General features: G+C 46.7%; 2 protein-coding genes across 2 annotated transcripts; both read left to right on the top strand.

The window, feature by feature from the left end:
• Positions 1–180: 180 nt before the first annotated feature.
• On the top strand, positions 181–5120 carry N7479_005735 (ATP-binding cassette glutathione S-conjugate transporter YCF1; the record flags this gene model as incomplete). Its single annotated transcript, XM_057253431.1, has 7 exons — positions 181–468; positions 546–1044; positions 1101–4296; positions 4354–4508; positions 4575–4643; positions 4709–4800; positions 4857–5120. The coding sequence occupies 7 exons, from the start codon at positions 181–183 to the stop codon at positions 5118–5120; spliced, it is 4563 nt and encodes a 1520-aa protein (XP_057107293.1).
• A 10022-nt stretch (positions 5121–15142) lies between these two features.
• N7479_005734 (uncharacterized protein) lies at positions 15143–16868 on the top strand (the record flags this gene model as incomplete). Its single annotated transcript, XM_057253430.1, has 4 exons — positions 15143–15232; positions 15287–15488; positions 15549–15944; positions 16000–16868. 4 exons carry the CDS (start codon positions 15143–15145, stop codon positions 16866–16868), a joined length of 1557 nt encoding a protein of 518 aa, XP_057107292.1.
• Positions 16869–18658: the final 1790 nt, after the last annotated feature.

Genomic DNA, 18658 nt, shown 5'->3' with positions numbered 1-18658 from the left:
AGTAGTTCCGAACTCGGGATTTCTCCATTTATGTAAAGTGGAGCTGGCTTTGCTTTTAGTCAGCAGCCTAGCTTGCGTTGACATCCTCGTTCTTACTTTCAAGTAGTTCTTCAACGTTGTACCTTTTCTTGCTTGTGCGCAGAAAGGCATACTGGGACGAAGTCACTAAGAAAAAAAAAAATGCTGGATGGCCAATCCCAGGTGGTCCTAGAGGCGTCCCGCCCGGGGCACCTCTTGCATTCCCTTGGATCGGCACTTGATTCCCGGCGACAGCCTTTCTGTACAGATAGTGAGGGCTGGGGCCCTCTCAGCTCATTGAGATTCGATCTGACGCCATGCTTTCTTGACTTGATTGTGGCAGTGGTTGCTGTCTGGGGTACTCTGAGTGGACTGGCTGCCCTATGGTTGTTACTGAGGAAGCGGATCCCCCAGCCCGTATCGAAGAATTGGCACTTCTACACCAAGTTGGTTAGTACATGCCGGATACCCCTGCACACCCGTGAACGTCACTGACAATGTACTAACTGGAATTTTGGTCATCATAGGCCGTTCTCGCTGCTCTCATCATCGTCACCGCTCTTCAAGCCGCGATCCAAGCCGAATCAGACCCCAAAAGGTTTTGGGCCGATTTCCGCTTCTGGTCCTCGGTTCTAACGGTAATTTCGTTGGGAGTGATAACCTCAGTACAATACTTCGAACACTGGCGGAGTAGGCAGCCTAATGGGGTTGTCCTATTCTACTGGCTCTTCTTTATTATCGCATACGCAGTCAAACTCCGATCCCTGGTTGCGCGCAATGAATACATCGACCAACTTCCTTACTTTGTCTGCTTCAATGTCAGCTTGGGACTAGCGCTGTTTGAATTTGTGCTAGAATATTTTGTGCCCAAGAAGCAAAGCGCATACGATGCGCTAGGAGACGAGGATGAGTGTCCGTACAACTATGCCGATGTTTTCTCGGTTCTCACCTTCAGTTGGATGACCCCGATGATGAAATATGGATACAAAAACTACTTGACCCAAGATGACCTCTGGAATCTCCGCAGTCGCGATACCACCCGAGCCACGGCCAATGCCCTAAAGGAGGCATGGGATGAACAGCTCAAAAAAAGAAGCCATCTCTGTGGATAGCGCTCTTCAAGGCTTTCGGTGCCCCCTATGCGCGTGGTGCGATAATCAAATCTGGGAGCGATGTTCTTGCCTTTGTGCAACCGCAACTCCTCCGACTCCTCATTGCCTTCATTGATTCGTATCGAGGCCCGAACCCGCAGCCTATAATTAGGGGTGTCGCCATTTCCTTGTCCATGTTCGCTGTTTCTGTCTGCCAGACCAGTTTTCTCCATCAATACTTCCAGCGTGCTTTCGACTCTGGCATGAGAGTCAAATCAGCCTTGACTGCTATGATTTATGCCAAGTCCCTGAAACTATCAAACGAAGGACGGTCCGCAAAGACAACCGGTGACATTGTCAACCACATGGCAGTCGATCAACAACGTCTTGCAGATCTGACCCAATTCGGCACTCAGCTTATCTCAGCTCCTTTCCAAATGACTCTGTGCATGCTCTCCCTCTACCAGCTTCTTGGACCGAGCATGTTTGCCGGTATCGGAGTTATGATTCTGATGATTCCTCTGAATGGTATCATTGCTCGGATGATGAAGAAGTTGCAGATCATCCAAATGAAGAACAAGGACTCGAGGACCCGATTGATGACTGAGATTCTGAACAATATCAAAAGTATCAAGCTCTATGCCTGGAACACAGCTTTCATGAACAAACTCAGCCATATCAGAAATGATCTCGAGTTGAACACGCTCCGCAAAATTGGAGCCACTCAAGCTTTTGCGAATTTCACCTGGCAATCTACTCCTTTCCTCGTGTCCTGCTCCACATTCACCGTCTTTGTGTTGACGAGTGATAAACCTTTGACTACTGAGATTGTATTCCCTGCCTTGACGTTGTTCAACTTGCTCACATTCCCGCTTTCCGTCTTGCCTATGGTCATTACATCCATTATCGAATCTTCCGTGGCTGTGAAGCGATTGGTAGAATATTTCACCGCAGAAGAACTGCAGGATGATGCTGTTATCATGCAAGATCCCGTGGCGCACCCCGGTGACGAGTCTGTCCGTGTTCGCGATGGCACGTTTTCTTGGAACCGTTACACTGCTGATACAGTACTGGAAAACATCGATCTCAGTGCGCGCAAGGGAGAACTCAGCTGCATCGTGGGCCGAGTTGGCGCCGGAAAATCTTCTCTTCTCCTGTCATTGCTGGGTGACCTGTGGAAGGAGCAGGGAGAGGTGGTCGTACGTGGTCGGATTGCGTATGTCGCACAAGCGCCGTGGGTTATGAATGCCAGTATCCGAGAAAACATTGTCTTCGGACACCGATGGGATCCCTCATTCTATGATCTCACCGTCGAGGCCTGTGCTTTGCTCGATGACTTCAAAAACTTGCCTGACGGTGACCAGACTGAAGTCGGAGAACGCGGAATTTCTCTTTCAGGGGGACAAAAGGCACGGTTGACACTCGCCAGAGCTGTCTATGCTCGTGCTGATATCTATCTCTTGGATGACATTCTCTCGGCAGTTGATCAACATGTTGGACGTCATATCATCAACAGAGTACTCGGCAAAACTGGTCTCCTCAGTGGCAAAACGAGAATTCTTGCAACAAACGCAATTACTGTACTCAAGGAGGCTGACTTCATCGGCCTGCTGCGGGACAAGACCATCATCGAGAAAGGAACCTATGAACAGCTGATGGCCATGAAGGGGGAGATCTCCAATCTTGTTCGCTCTACGATGATTGATTCGGACGACGAAGGCACAAATAGTGACTCTGAGGACCTTGCTAGCCCCGAAAGCTCAGTCACAACTACCATTATCCAGAACGGTGGTACATCGGACAGTGAGGAGGTAGAGCAACCTGGTGATCTTGTTCCCATCAGGGGGGGTGGTGAGGCTCGTAGACGGACCAGTACCGTCACTTTGCGCCGTGCAAGCACTGTTAGCTGGCAAGGTCCCCGGCGCAAGCTCGGAGATGAGGAGAACGTTCTCAAGAGCAAGCAGACCCAAGAAGTTTCAGAGCAAGGCAAGGTGAAATGGGGTGTTTACGGTCAATACGCAAAGGATAGCAATGTCATGGCAGTTGTGGTTTATCTAATTGCCATGATCGCTGCTCAGGTCGCTCAAGTGATGGGCAACTTCTGGTTGAAGTATTGGACCGAGTGGAACGAAAGCCATGGAACCAATTATCAAGTTGGCAAGTTCATTGGTATCTACTTGGCGCTTGGCCTGGGATCATCTATCTTGGTCATTGTGCAGAACTTGATCCTGTGGATTTTCTGCTCCATCGAAGCATCTCGAAAACTTCATGAGCGCATGGCATTTGCTCTCTTCCGCTCCCCCATGAGCTTCTTTGAAACCACACCATCTGGCCGTATCCTCAATCGTTTCTCTAGTGACATTTACAGGGTAGATGAGGTACTCGCTCGCACCTTTAACATGTTGTTCGCAAACTCCGCTCGTGCGGTGTTTACCATGGTCGTCATTTCAGCATCTACCCCAGCTTTCCTGCTATTCGTCCTTCCTTTGGGTTATATCTACCTTGCGTACCAGAAGTACTATCTGAGTACCTCCCGCGAGTTGAAGCGTCTGGATAGCGTCACCCGAAGCCCGATCTTCGCTCACTTCCAGGAATCTTTGGGCGGCATCTCGACCATCCGTGCCTACAAACAGGAGAATCGGTTCGCCCTTGAGAACGAATGGCGCATGGATGCTAACCTCCGGGCTTACTTCCCATCCATCAGTGCTAACCGCTGGCTCGCCGTTCGACTTGAATTCCTTGGTTCAATCATCATTCTTGCATCAGCTGGACTTGCCATTATGGCCGTTGCGACTGGCACTAAGCTTTCGCCGGGCATGGTTGGTTTGGCCATGTCATATGCTCTCCAGATCACGCAGTCTCTGAACTGGATTGTCCGCCAGACTGTCGAGGTTGAGACTAATATCGTGTCCGTTGAGCGAGTTCTCGAGTACGCCAATCTCCCGAGCGAGGCACCCGAGGTGATCTTCAAGCGTCGCCCTAGCACGGGCTGGCCGGGTAATGGTGCGGTGGAGTTCAAGAATTACAGCACCCGCTATCGCCCTGGGCTTGACCTCGTACTCAAGGATGTTAGTCTCGACATCAAGCCTAAGGAGAAGATCGGCGTTGTTGGCCGAACGGGCGCCGGAAAGAGTTCGCTCACGCTGGCTCTCTTCCGGATTATTGAGGGCGTTGAAGGAAGCATCAGGTAAGAGCATATCACTTTCATCTTTTTTCTCTGTTCTTTAGGCTAACAAAACTGTAGTATTGATGGACTCGATGTGTCTACAATTGGTTTGGCTGATCTTCGTGGACGACTTGCCATCATCCCTCAAGACCCCGCCATGTTCGAAGGAACTTTGCGTGACAACTTGGATCCTCGTCATGTCTACGATGACTCCCAGATTTGGAGCGTTATAGGTTGGTTTAACTTGAATTTATTCCATTGGCCGTGGTGAACAGTGACTAAATGTTTGCAATATATAGATCACGCGAGATTGAAGGACCATGTCTCCAAAATGGATGGACAACTGGATGCGCAGATCCAGGAAGGAGGTGAGAAACTATCTACATCTAAATATTGCCCAAGGCACCCGTCCCCTAACACTTTATTCCTGCAGGCTCCAACTTGAGTCAAGGCCAGCGCCAGTTGGTATCTCTCGCCCGCGCTCTTTTGACTCCCAGTAATATCCTTGTTCTGGACGAGGCAACCGTAAGATACTTCTGTTTTTACTTTTGAATGACAGTCCCAGCTAACCATAACGATAGGCTGCGGTTGATGTGGAAACGGATGCGCTGCTGCAGCGCACCTTGCGCACCAGTGCCTTCTCTGATCGGACTATTATCACGATTGCCCACCGCATCAACACGATCATTGACTCAGATCGAATCGTCGTCCTAGACAAGGGACGAGTGGCTGAATTCGACACGCCTGCTGAATTGATCAGGAGAGGCGGCAAATTCTACGAGCTCGCCAAGGAGGCCGGCCTCCTCGACAGCGATGGTGGTATTGCCTCTTCGCAAACAGCGTAAAAGCCAATCGCTCGCAGTGGCCCCCAATCCCCGCATTTCCTGCTGACAAAAAAGATCGTTCAGCCAGCCAGACAGCGTTGAACCGACCCCATTCATGCAGCTCTGAGTGGCTCGGGGAGGCCGGGTTTTCTTTTTGGTGCCTCGGGCCGATCCTGGGAGGTCCCGGATGCTCTCGCTTTAGTGCTGCTTGCATGGGTCATGTTGACAACAGATCTTTGCTGACCGTTCAAACGCATCGAGGTGGTTCTGAATGTGGCGCGGGTGCCGTGCATATCTGCATGTACATGTACTGAAGAAAAGTTTTTCATTGCACAGTTCAGGGGACCCCCCTGACAGGGATGGACAGGCATAAACAGACAGTGGCGAGTGGCCAGATCGTTGAATTTCCTGCCCCCTAAAAATAATTAATATGCTGTCCTCGAGTCTTTATTGTTATGTTTCATGTTGAGATGATGGTTTACCTCAATATCCGATTGGATTTGACCCTGTGAACTCGACGATTAAAATTGATTCTCTTTTACAATATCTTTCTTTTCTTTTTTTTTTTCTGCCTTGAGAGGTTTGATCAAATTGTGGCCGTGTACGGAGTACTCCGTACAGCATGTTGATATGTGAATAACCTACGGAAATAGCTAGAATTCCCCCCCAAAAGCGGACATTGTCTAGACCCAAGAGAACAACTGAACAACGTAACTATGCATCAAAATAAATTAACAAACAGCTGTCCCAGACGGAAGTCATCATCTACGAGGATTATCTGCAGTAGCGTCTTGTACTAAACGTGGCGGTGACATCTTGATATCCCATCAGAAGGGCAGTTCATTGTAGCGGTGAAAGGTCGGCCACCTGGCCATCACAGGGTGTCTGTTCGCAGGCGCCGAGTAAGCAATATAATAAAATGTACTCCGTACTTCGTAAGCTCTGCTTGTCTAGTGTGTACTATTCAGTGAGGGCATGAAGCTAAGATTACCATCCTCACTAGATGTAATGAAACGATGCACCCAGGCCCTCCTCCGCCACATCATGCCCCCTTCTCTTTGGTTTGACGATCACATCCTGAGAATATCTCGGGGGAAAAATAGACTTGCCAATTTTAAACCAAAAAGGTACGTATACGAGGCATCTGCGCATCTCTCTCCTCCTTGCTGTCTGCAAAACAGACTCTCCACGCGGTTCGAATTATACATGCATTTAAACCATACAGAGAAAGGGGAGAAACTAGTAGTATGTTTCCCAAGCTAGCATTTAATGAAATATCTTAACTAGGTCTGAGGTATATATTTCTTGAGAGAAAAGGAGCTTTGCGCCCTTGAGAGGGGCAAAAGGAGGGGCAATGTCAAATCTCGACCGGCCCTTATTTGCGTGTCAGGTGTTCAATATAAAACCCTCAAGTAATGATTGACAATTTCGAAACACAAGGGATACTTCATCTATATTCCTCGCGTGGAACAAGAGCTAGCCGTGATCATGCTCGCATGGCATTATCGACCTTCCTTCCACCTTTCGCTCTAAAATCTGATTGGCCGTGGACCTGCGTTCAGAATTTGGTTCAGCAATCTAGAATCCAGGCAAGGGGTGTGGATGATCTCAAAAGGCGCTTCTGCATGACTGATCTCTGATGTGGGCTTCGGGGGACGGAGGGCACTGCTTCCTTAATCTTGTTCAATGGGCCATTGTGCCGTGATGAACCAACCAGAGAGATGATAATTAAGATCTCAGATCGTGAACCCATCCAAGTTGTGTACGTCGACAAAAGAAGGAATGTTTGCAAAAGTAGATCTCGCACGGACATCAAACTCCTCAGTTAGCTCCAGTCGGGGAAGAATTGGCGCTTCCAAGCGAATTCGTTATTTGTTATTTGCTACTTTTTTGCTATTTTTGCAAATCCCACCTCTATGCACTGTGCTTTGCATATATCCACTTCCTCTTTTGGTCCTCAGCCCGAAGCCACTCGAAATAGTAAGAGTCACCCATCTTCAGTATCCCCGCTTCCCAGCAGGTCGATCGTACATACGGAAATCGTACAAGGTACTCCGTACTTCAATGTACAGTGCTGTGCAGCGGGCCATTTGGAAGCTGGTTGTGCGACCAGCCCGCGGAATTCGATCCCGTTTCTGTATAGAGTAATGACTGGCTATCTTCTGCACTATCCACTATGTACGCTACCGGCGCATCATCCCAGCGGCTCCAGTTCTACACATACACTATAGGGGTCCGTAATTTGGAAGTCTTTTCCAGGGACGCAATAACCAAGAAGGCGATATTAGTCCGCATAGTACTCCGTATCTTTCCCTGTCTAGGGACGAAGAGGTCCGGGTCCGACGCAATATATTGAGGAGATTTTAATTTCATTTCTCGGTCATTTTATACTTATTCTCAAAAGGCCTAGCATGAATGATCTGCATATTGTTGTAGAAAAAAATATATTGCTCGAAACATGTGGAATTATCGAAACGGGAACTGGAACGCCTGCAAGCCTACGATCGACTTAGCCCTGAGGGGAAGAGGGGAACCAGCCACGGTGGGTATATTCCCACACTACCACACAGCACCACACACCGCGACAAATTCATGCACGATGCACCCACCATGCACTATTTTTGCCCTAGAGAACCAATGTGGCGGAATTAAAGGAACGATTCTCCCAAACCCGGACGCTAACGCCCGGGGCACAATAGGAAGTGAAAACTTAGGGCTATGATCATCGCGATGAGGAGAAGTACCAGATCCAAATTTGATGCTTGTATTCTTAGAACTCAGAGATTTTTTCTGTCGGTTTTTCAACTGGATAAGGTCTACAGATGGAGCGCAACATAATGTGGGTTAATTCCTTGCGCCGAACAGTTAGTGAATGAGCCAATCTAATGGAACCAGTGGAATAGGAGTGGCTCCTTCATGCTCGTAATCGTCTTTCCAGTGTGGGAGAGGAAGCTGAGTACGGAGTATGGAGTACTTTGTACCTACATAATCCATACACGACAGGCACAGAAAGCCCACAGTCAGTAGTTAGTAATAATGGTATGCACCTTAATTATAGGGCCAATAGGGAGTTCGACTAGTATTTGTCACACGTTGGCCCCGCAAGTATGCATTCTCCCCAGCCACTGACCTCGCGTGGACACCGGACCTTACCGGGGGGAGTTGCAGATAGCCACAAAGCCATATGATCGGGGGATCAGTGGGATTAAACGGGTGAAGAGTTTTTCCTAATTTAGTCTATCGGCCTCAAGTTCGTAGTTTACTTGATCCCGAAGTATAAAGTCAAATGATCCTCAAAGTCTATATACAATGACATCTAGCATCGCCGCTCGATCGGGTCCGAGCACAGATCTCAACGATCTTGCGGGCGCTGGTTCGGGCAATTTGTCCGCATGTGCAGCGACAGGGACGCAAATGGTCCACGGTCAAGTGCTTGCGGTAGTGGTATTGGTCCGCGGACCGGGGATAAACGGACACTAGAGACTAGACTGGCGGGTTCGCGGAACGAGATATGTCTTGACGCTTGGGAAAAGTGCAATTGAAAAAAAAAAAAAAAAACAGAAGGCCGTGCGATAGACGCGATCGGGGGCATTAAGTTCTGCGATAGTGGATTCGTCAGGAGGCTTTTGGGATCAAGAGTGGCCCGGGGAAGATTACAGTTTCTTAGCAGAGTTTGCGCTATCAATGGAAAGGATCTAGAGTAGTTCCAATGCGCGGAAGAATAGTGCAATGATTGGTTGTGGGTGAAAGTTGAAGACAAAGTACGATGCAAGGGCCTCTAGTGCTTGAAGACTTGGTGGATTGGACAGCTAAGCTATGTCTCCATTTATCTCATCCAGGTATCTGGGACTGTACTCCGTAGGATCTCCAGTCTTCCAAGTTTATCTAGGTGCTTTCTGAGGTCTCCAAAACATACCCCCACCCTGCAGTGCGTTCTAGGTTATGTGGTAGCTCTTCGTTGAACCATGGAACCGAAAAGTTTACCAAAGTTCCAATCCACCTGTGGACGAACTTGTACTCCGTACCACCCGTGGACTATCCACGCGCAAACTATGAAAAGTGTACATGACATTCAGTGGAATTTTCAACATGGATTTCTCCCCTTACATACGTCGTAAATTGTATGCAAGTGATTTCCACGTTGCCTATTGAGGTGATGAGGTGACCGGAGTAATTTTCCGCTGCAAGGGTGTCTCCTGACTATCCGAGGGCTAAGCGAGAGCGAGTCCCGGCTAACAATGTCCAGGCTAACAATGGACCCGCGGGAAGGAGTGGATCACGAACAACGCAGTGAATAAAATCCAGCCAATCTGATCAGACTGACAAGGTACAAAGTACACATTGTGCGTAATAGCGTTAGCCATTGCGCCGCCACCTGCCGTAGTGGATGTCGAGATTACTCTGACATCATTGATAGACTAGATAACTAACTAGAATAGGTCAAGACTATACAAAGCACAGCCTCAGGGGTTAATGTAGAGAGCTTTGCAGCTAAGTCGAAGACCACGGAAATGTATTCCATCTGCCACACAGTAGGAGACCAACAATAGACGAACTGCAGTAGCACTGCCACAACCTGTAGGGACTATGGGCGGCCCCTCGGGCCGTGCCTTGATGGGGAAATAGTCTTCTGCTGTTTCATATTGCTTTTTGCTTCTCGCTCTCATTGTCTACGTAATACTCCGTACTTCGTGCTCCTTTATTTTAACGAGTAGGGAACAGAAAGATTGCATATCCATTTGTAATTCATGAAGAATTATCGAAAGCCACCACAAGATGCATATTTGTAATGATCTTTTGGTTTACAATAGGATGGGCGTACCTTCCCAGGTCGGAATGCTTATTGGGATTGGTTACCCTGAAGAAAGATGATGCTATGATCAACAGTACTATCACCAGGCCACATGAGAATGGGACTTTTGTTTATACCACCCTGGCTAGATGTAAGCCGACCTGTTGGACTACCTCATAGTTCGCATACAGGCAAGACATCTCTTCCCGAAACCTGTAGGCTAGGAGTTATTGAATGTGGCAATTGACTCAATGAAAGCGAAGTTCAATCCTTGGAATCTTAATCAAATTCCAACCCACTGGGTAGAGTCAAAAGGCTTTATGATCCCCAACTTTGACCTTTCCCTTGGGATAGTGGATAATACACTATACCTTATTTGGAGTTTGACAGCTTTAGTTTTACCGGACCGCCATCCCCGGCCCGCCCCAATCCAGTGGCTTTTGGTGGGGTCAAGTCGGGTCGAGTCTGGGCCCCATGGTCCAAGCGAGATTAGAATTGGGACCAAAGTGCTCCACAGTATCTAAAAGAGCCATCTTCGACAGGTTACTGGTCAATGTCCAAAGTACAACTGTGGAGATCAACTGTCCTTCTGACCATGAAATCCACCCCTACCAATATTAGACCTAAAAAAGGTACGAAATTTAGTCTGAGGGGTATCGGCCCCGGCCTTCAAGCACCCTGGTAAGGGGACGGATGCTAAGTGACGCAATGTGACCTCACTGGTGGTCCGATCTTGCTCGATCGATGTGCATCATTGATCGATCTTGCGTGCGGTAGTGCGGGTTTGCGCGATAACCTGAACTAGTCATGTGCCATTTTAGTCCCTCTGCTTACCGTATGTGTCCCGAATATCCAAATAGAGTACTTGCCTGATAGGTCCTGACGTTTCTCTAATACGAGAACTTGTCCCAATGTAGAGCTGTCTCCTACCCGACTAGGAATATATCCTGCTTGTCATCTCATCCATCTATCTATCATGAGGGCAGCTTGCCTCTCAATGGTATCTTTGCACACCGATCATGCACAGTCGAAACGACAGGCTTGCTGATATTCTGCGAACAGACTAAATTTCTGTATATACAGTCCCACCCCCCCTTTCCACATGTCTACCCCTCCGAGTCCCAGACCGACTGTTGGATTAACGACTTCTGAAGTGAACTATAGACATGAAATAATTTCCTCAAGTACGACAAAAGCCTCCCGGAGGTTCCTTTGTATACTTTTCTAGCCCTTTCCCTTTTGTAGCGGTGAACCAAGCCAAAGAGACATCCCAGTTCTTGTAATCAGCCCGAAACTTTTCCCAAGTGTTTCAAAGTGTGGACAGATGCAGACATGACGGTGTTTGAAAGTGTAGATCTCCATCATCATCATCATCCCCCAATCTTTTGACCTAGCCCCCACCCATTTACTCTCTTTCTGTCAGTGCACAACCATTGTCACATCTCCGCCGGGTCGGCCGAGCACACCAAGTCCACGCCTCATTTTGAGGTTTCAGGGTGATTGCATCGCCGAGCATCTCCGCCCTAATTCTTTTTTTGGTGTACGGAATAAGCGGCAATGGCGGTCACTATATATTATTATTAGTTGGCGCTCATGAAATGTTTGCTTTGAAATTTGAAACTAGTGTAATAGGGATTGACAATGCCAAGCTGTCAAGCTATCTGACGTTTGTCTTAGGGTTTCAACATCTTTAGATTAAAATCCGGGAGGGGAAATCCACGAACGCTTCTTTACGGTACCTTATAAGTAAACAGTGCATATATATTTTTTGCCTCTTCAGCTGCCATGTCCCTGTGGCAGTGCTCAAAATAGCCAACTGAGCCACGTTGTGGCTGGTCTGGGCGTTTGGGTAGGTACCTGAGGTAAACCTCTTGCGCGGTCCAATAAGAAGCTTTCGTTTGCAAGTGTCATATGCTCTAGAGGAGATACTGATCATCTTAGACATGCTTTAAAAAAAGGGGGTGCGTCTAAAGTCTAGACCCTCAAGCCATTCAAATCGAATTGAAATATTGAATATGGTACTCCGTACTCCGTTCATACTCCGCAGTCTGTACATTCGGAGTAATCCGTGGTTTTAAATGTAACTAGGTCTTTTTTTTTTTTTTTTTGAAAAGCATTCGACTCTAACAGTACGGAGCACCTAGTTAGTAGTAATTTAGAGAAGTTCACTTGATTCCACGCTAAAAAATCACAGCGGCTAAATAGACAAAGCAAGCAAACCCGGTGGGATGGTAACGGGGCACAAACAAATAAAGAGAAGCACTTTCCGGGGATGTCATCGCTGAAGCCGTTCGATTTAGTTGGATTAAGTATCGGAGTATGCCTGGTTTTGTGAGCTTTGCGCCCTGAAAGACCTTAGAAAATAACAAATGACTCCATACTGAAAGTCGTATATCGTTTAGCTCGGTGACACTGCTTTGTTCTATCTGTGCTTTGCGGCAACCTAAAAATCTAATTTTGCTGGGTCCACATTGCCTTCGCGGACGATATTATGTTCAATTTGCAGTAGCAACTACTCCGTACAGTTTAATAGTATTGCCGTAGACGGCACGACAATTGCAATGTTACAAGCCCAGATCGGAGTAGAAGGCAGTGGTTTGCTTCAAATGAGATTGATCAGATGGATACAATACCCAAAGTACACAATCAGATTGAAGTTATTCGCGCATCATAAAAAAAGCTCTGCCTCTTGCATCTTCCCCGATATAGCGTGGATGAATAGTGGGACCAAGAAAGCATGTCCATGTGTATTCCCCTTTTGTGTCAAGATAGCAGAGAGGAGATAGTAAATGACAGTATTTTAGATCCTCTCATCCGCCCCCCTTTTTGGGGGGGGGGGGGGGGGGTTGAGCATTAACTTGGTTTGAACTTCTTTGTCCCGGATGGTTTCAAGATCCACAGTATAAATTGTAGCGTCTCAAGAAACGCCAGTGTAATCCACCGGAACGGGAGATGGACGCGTTGACAGCATCCTGGGTACTCCGTACGGATGTCCCTTTCCCCTGGACTCTTAGCACAGACCCAGGCGGGGTTAATGTTGGTAGCTCCTCGGCAGCTGATTGGGTTGTCACAAAAGGTCCGGAAGTCAAAAAGTACGCGACTAACCCGCCGTGGCATAATTACTCGAACCATTTTGCAACCAATTTTGTTCCCCGGGAGAGTAGATCACGCCGTAGTATTAGGATTTTAAACACTTTAGTATCTCGATCTGTCCTAGAGCGTGTTTTTTTTTTCTTCTTTCTTCTTCTTTTGTATTTTTATCTTTATTTCTGTATTTCTTTTGAATTTATTATTGCCTATCCCCGCGGGTAAAACGGTGTAGGCAAGCGAACTACGGTCGTACTAGCAGGGTACTTTTGATTCCCCTTTCGCGTCAACTGATTTCATATCTCATATTTGATATTGATTCATTTGGCGAGATTTGACGGCTGAGCTCAGGGGTTTACGCTATACTCAGCTGAAGCTAACGTCTATGGTTCTAGAAACCCTTTTCTATCTTTCTTTTTTTTTTAGCTTGTCACCCCGGAGTATCTGTCAATGAACGGAGATCGACGGCGGCAACAAGCTCTAGACGGGGACAAAAAGGAAACTGTGACAGTTTATCGGCGAGTCATCTCCCAGGATCCAGGGTGTTGGGCCATGCACAAGCCGCACCTATGATAGGTTTGTGAATAATGGAGAAATGTGGATTCACTCACCCGGTTGGTTGCTAGTGTCGGGGCACTTTGGTGTTGAGATCCGAAGATCGAGAACATAAAATGATACAGATAATATTTAATCTTGAAAATTAACAGTTAAGTAATAGAAGTAATATAATGTAACATAATAATGATGGAGGCATCACTATACAGTTTTAGTCTGTACGGAGTACTTTTCTTTAGATTCAACGCAACATCAATGACGAATTACTTTTTGAGCCGGAACCTCCGAAAGGACTGCGATCTGCATATTAAGAATAGCACACGGCGTCAAATAGGGCCAGTGCTTTCTTCCTAATGGAGTGAATTCTGGTGTGCCTGACAGCTAGACGCGAGTGCTTCTAAGGTTGATAGGTTCGTGTTATGGTTTACCTCTACGGAGTATATTGCTAATTGTTAGGTCTAGGCCTAGCATTGCCTCGTATACCAATAATGATTTGGGGATCTGATCCCTTGAAGTCTTTTGAACTGACAGCAAGCCATGAGCCTGTTTGTGGTGGGGGGAAGGTCGATCGATAATGAACGCCACTCTTGGGGTTTGCCCCGAGTTGAATTAATGAATTAATACGAATTTAAGAAATAATAAATGTATAATATAAATATAAATACAAATAAAGGAGATAGTTTTTTTTCTCAAAAAAGAATAAATAGAAAATAAATAGAAAATACGGAGTAAATATACCAGAGATCTACAAATAGTGGGAACAGGGGTGCTGGATCGGGGTCCCTAAGCCTAAGCTACTGCATGTCCGAATTCTGCCAATCTCGCTGCATATGGCTTCCAGGGTCATCCATGTTGAATTGTTGGTCATATTTTTTTTATCGTCCTTTTGTCATTTACATATTAAAGTCTGGAATTGAAATAGGCTTGCATATCCCCTTCGTATTCTGTTTTTGGTTTCTATACACCTTGATCTTTTATTTAAAAGAACATCCCACTTGATCAACCATCTCCTTCTCAAGATATTTCATTCTCAACTGCCCCAACCCCCCCCGTGTCAAGCTTTCGTTTACTTGGGAATACAAAAAGTGGAGGCTTCCTTTCGTTCCTGCATCTGGGTTACAAACAGTTACTGTGCTGCAGTTATCCGCTTTTCACCCCCATTGAGACACCTGCACATTGTCAACTCGATCTCTGTGAGTACATCCCGCCAAGTTTCTTCTGGCTCTGTTTGTAAGAGCTTGATTGGACCCCGGTTGTTCGGAATGCGTTTGTCCTACCTGTTCCCGTACCGGAGCGGCAATGGGCATTCCGCCGTTGGGTGTTCATCCTCTCCGGGGACGGACTGGTGCTGCCGAAGATACTAGGAACAGTTGGCTGACTACGAGCTTACAGCGTTAGTACCATATTCGCAAGAATCGAAAACCCCGCCACTTGGGCAACAATATCTATAAAGAGAACAGTCTCTCTGAACGTGCAACCGCCAGAACAAAAATCACTCTCGTTTCTGGTATCTTGATGCACTATCTTGACTGAGACTCAATCACCCTTCTCAAGACGATTACGTCCCCAGCTGCTTTTGCATCACCTATACGTATTTAACCCCGCTACAATGGTCTACGTTAAACCCAACCCCACAAGCGGAGCCATGAAGAGGTCTGCCTCAGCGCTTGAAGGACCCCCAGGATGGGGAGATGTTCCTGTATGTTTTCCTGCAAGAGAAATCCGGGGTTATTCTTGCTGACATTCGGTTTAGCCAATGATGACCAACTCCCGCGCATCATTCCGTCCTCCTTATGCTCACTTTGCCATGATTTACCTTGACCGTGATGGCAAGCTTAGGGTTGATGAATCATCCTCTATCCAAGAACAAAAGTCAACTGTGTTCACCGCAGAAGTCCGCCAAAATTTCCTTGAGATTCTGGGTGAACGTATCGGCTACCATGCCCCTGTTCGCCGTATGTTGAAAATCCATTTTCAGACCATAAAGAATTATATATGCTGACACCGATATACAGAGACGATGGACACATCTCCTCGTCGAGTGAGACGTCGCAAGGGCAACGTTACTGCTCTCTCTGTCTGCGATGACCGCCTGACTGAGCAGGAGACTGACAGCGAAGACTTCCCCAACGGGTCCACCGAAATGGTTCCTCTCCGCATTGGAGATGCCCAAAAGGTCATGAGCTACTATGAAGGTGCATTAAAGCACTTCCAACAACTTAACTGCCGTATGGTTGCTAAGGCATTCATCAAATTCATCGAGCCTCGCAAGCAGGTCCGACACCCTTACAATGGCGGAAAGCCCCCGCCAGGATCTGCCCCCGGTACTACCGGTGACCCAGAAAAGACTAAGCCCGAGTGGTGGCCTCCCGGTGTTATGCACAAGGAGCCTGATCACTTGAGAAAAGAGTGTATGGTTGACCTATATTCTGATTCTTGATCTAATTGCTTACTCAATTCTAATAGATCGTATTGAGCTCTTGCTTCACATTATCCGTAAGCTCGGTGCTTACGGTATTACTGCCGATAAGCTTAAGGATGTTGCTGGCGACACTAAGCGGAGCTTGAAGCACGCATCCCATGTCGAGATCATCTACGAGATCCTCCGGGTTCGCAAGATGGAGGAGCGTTTTGAACGAGGTGAAGTCGATGCCAACATGGTCGTTTACACAATGAACCGCGGCCCTAGCCCTAAGGGCGATGAAGAAGACGACTCAGCCGATGCACCCTCAGTGAGCATCGAGGAGCCTGAGCACCTCAACCAAGGATTGATGACCCCAATTTCATCATTTGATCAAGCAACTACCTCCTTGACCACACCAATCGACAACATTCCATCAGCTCGCTCCCTCCCAGGCAGCTTCTCCATGGCAGAGCCTCTCAACTTCGAACACCCCACCCGCCATGAACGCCCCTACTACGCCACACCTCCCCAGTACACAGAGTCATTCTCGCAGCCCATGCTCAGCGCTCCCGTGACGGCAGAGATGATTGGCCCACATGACGTCTCAGCCTTCGACTACTCCAACACCTTCCAAAACTCCACACCTGATCACTCACGCGCGGGAGTAGCCGGCCACTACGAGACCTGGACCCCGTCTTTCCGCCAGAATGTCTTCACACCTGTTGACTACCCTACACCCGCTACTAGTCAGGGTATGCACCAGCCCTCAATGACATACCAGATGCCTATGGTATCCCACATGCAAGATATGTCCCATCACCATTCCCAGCAGTCCCAAATGGACTCACTCCACCAGAGATCCCTGCCTTTCCGCACCGGATCTCTAGGCCACCCACACCCAAATGGGATGACGATCTCCCACACTGTCTAAAGACATAGGATGTGGGATTTTTGTCACGAATGATTTTTGGCTAGCGAATGGCGATAAATGGGGCATGGGGCGATGATGGAACATGGGTATAGATATTTACGAACATATATGAGTGATGGCTTAGGTCAAACAACTTAGCGCTTATCATAAGGCTTTGCCAGGGGAGTTGTCTTTTTTTTTTGGGGGTGTTCATTGTGGTATAAAAGCCTGGGGTCACATTAACAAGTTCTGGTACAAATGGGGTCTGTTTGCTTCTTTTTTTGAAAATACTTGGGTTTTGTTTGATTTGAAGTGATCTATATTCCGGTCTTTCGTTTTGTTCGCTGATTTCTCCCTTCTTTGATTTTTTATGGTCTCGCCTGTTTTCACCTTTTTATCTTTCTGGGTGTTGGCCTTGTGCTTTTTTTCTTGTCTTTTGTCGATCTGCTTATCTGCTTGATCTTTTTGGCTTTTGTTGTCTATATAGGTTTTCTCCAACTTGGATGTTAGGAGCTGTTGATAAAAGAGATTTGGGTAGATATTTCAAAAAAATTATTTTATAATATGCAATCGGGTCTCCTTTTATCTTTTTCTAGCCTCATGGTCTTAGTCCTCATTCGAGATACATATGTATCTAGGGTGTAGAAGGCAAACATCCCGAGGTCAGCAACAACAAAAGGCATAGTAATCAGTAAATCTCCAGTTTCTCAAAGACCCGAGACAGATATATATTCAATTTTAGGTACGCTTTCAGTGGGATACATATACAAAAGGTACTTCAACCCCAGGATTATTGTAATATATGTATCTCAACCACATCATTCCATGTGTTATAAGGTGAATAACTATCAATAATGTAGTCACATACTTACCTACTCAACTTCAAGCATACCTAAGTAGCTTTTATCTTGAAATATTTTTGTTGCTATGAAATAGAAAGATTAAAAACATATAGAGAAGTGTACAATGCAAAATTCTTTTGAATATTTTCCCTCTAAACCGCACTTTTATTTTGACTTGCCTTCTACATTACTATACTATGTACTCCGTTGTCTATATTAACTTAATGCCATGTATATCCAGTACAAAAATAATGATATGGTCGAGATATACTCCGTATAGGTTTAAACATTACATGTATGTATGTACATAATCATTCTGAAGTACCTTTTGGATGTATCCTATAGAAAAGGTATCTAAATTCAAGTAGTTGCGTTGAACTAGTTCTTGCATTTCAACAACACATGCAGCTCAATGTTGGGCCGTGCGTGAGCCGTATATGATTCCTTTTTGGTCTTATATACTTCTGTGTCAAATTTCAATTTTTCCCTTCGACTCTTCCCTGGCTCAATAGCTTTGTAATTATTATAATATACGATATTGAGACATTCGAAGCTCCCCTGTCGCTCCAGATGCTACAATATCTGCCTTAAATTCAGATGAATAAAGAATCCCAAGGTCCCGACATGAGCTCCTGGACTTGATATATGCTGATAGATACAACATTAATGACAGCTATTGTCAATAATGCATATATACTTATTTTGGTACTATTGGCCCTGGAATACCAGAGAAGTTCAATGACTTGCTTCGGCTGCGGCCAATTAGACGCAGCCTTGGAAGCGCGCACCCGCCCGTTTAGGCGCTTGGTCAGCGGAGTAAGCGGAGCCACTCCGCTCAGCTTGAAGCTCCGTGAGCACGGCGGAACTTCCAGTTCTATCCTCTTCAATCGCTTTGTGCTCGATACGGGCTTGTATCGGCTTTTGTTTCCGTGCAGGTTTCGTTGCGTGGCTGATAACCAGTGTCGACTT

This window comes from Penicillium vulpinum (assembly GCF_028829585.1).
Source record: "Penicillium vulpinum strain IBT 29486 chromosome Unknown utg000003l_segment0_segment0, whole genome shotgun sequence".
NCBI lineage: Eukaryota > Fungi > Ascomycota > Eurotiomycetes > Eurotiales > Aspergillaceae > Penicillium > Penicillium vulpinum.
Note: the sequence above shows the minus strand (reverse complement) of the source record. Positions and strands in the feature narration are given on the sequence as shown.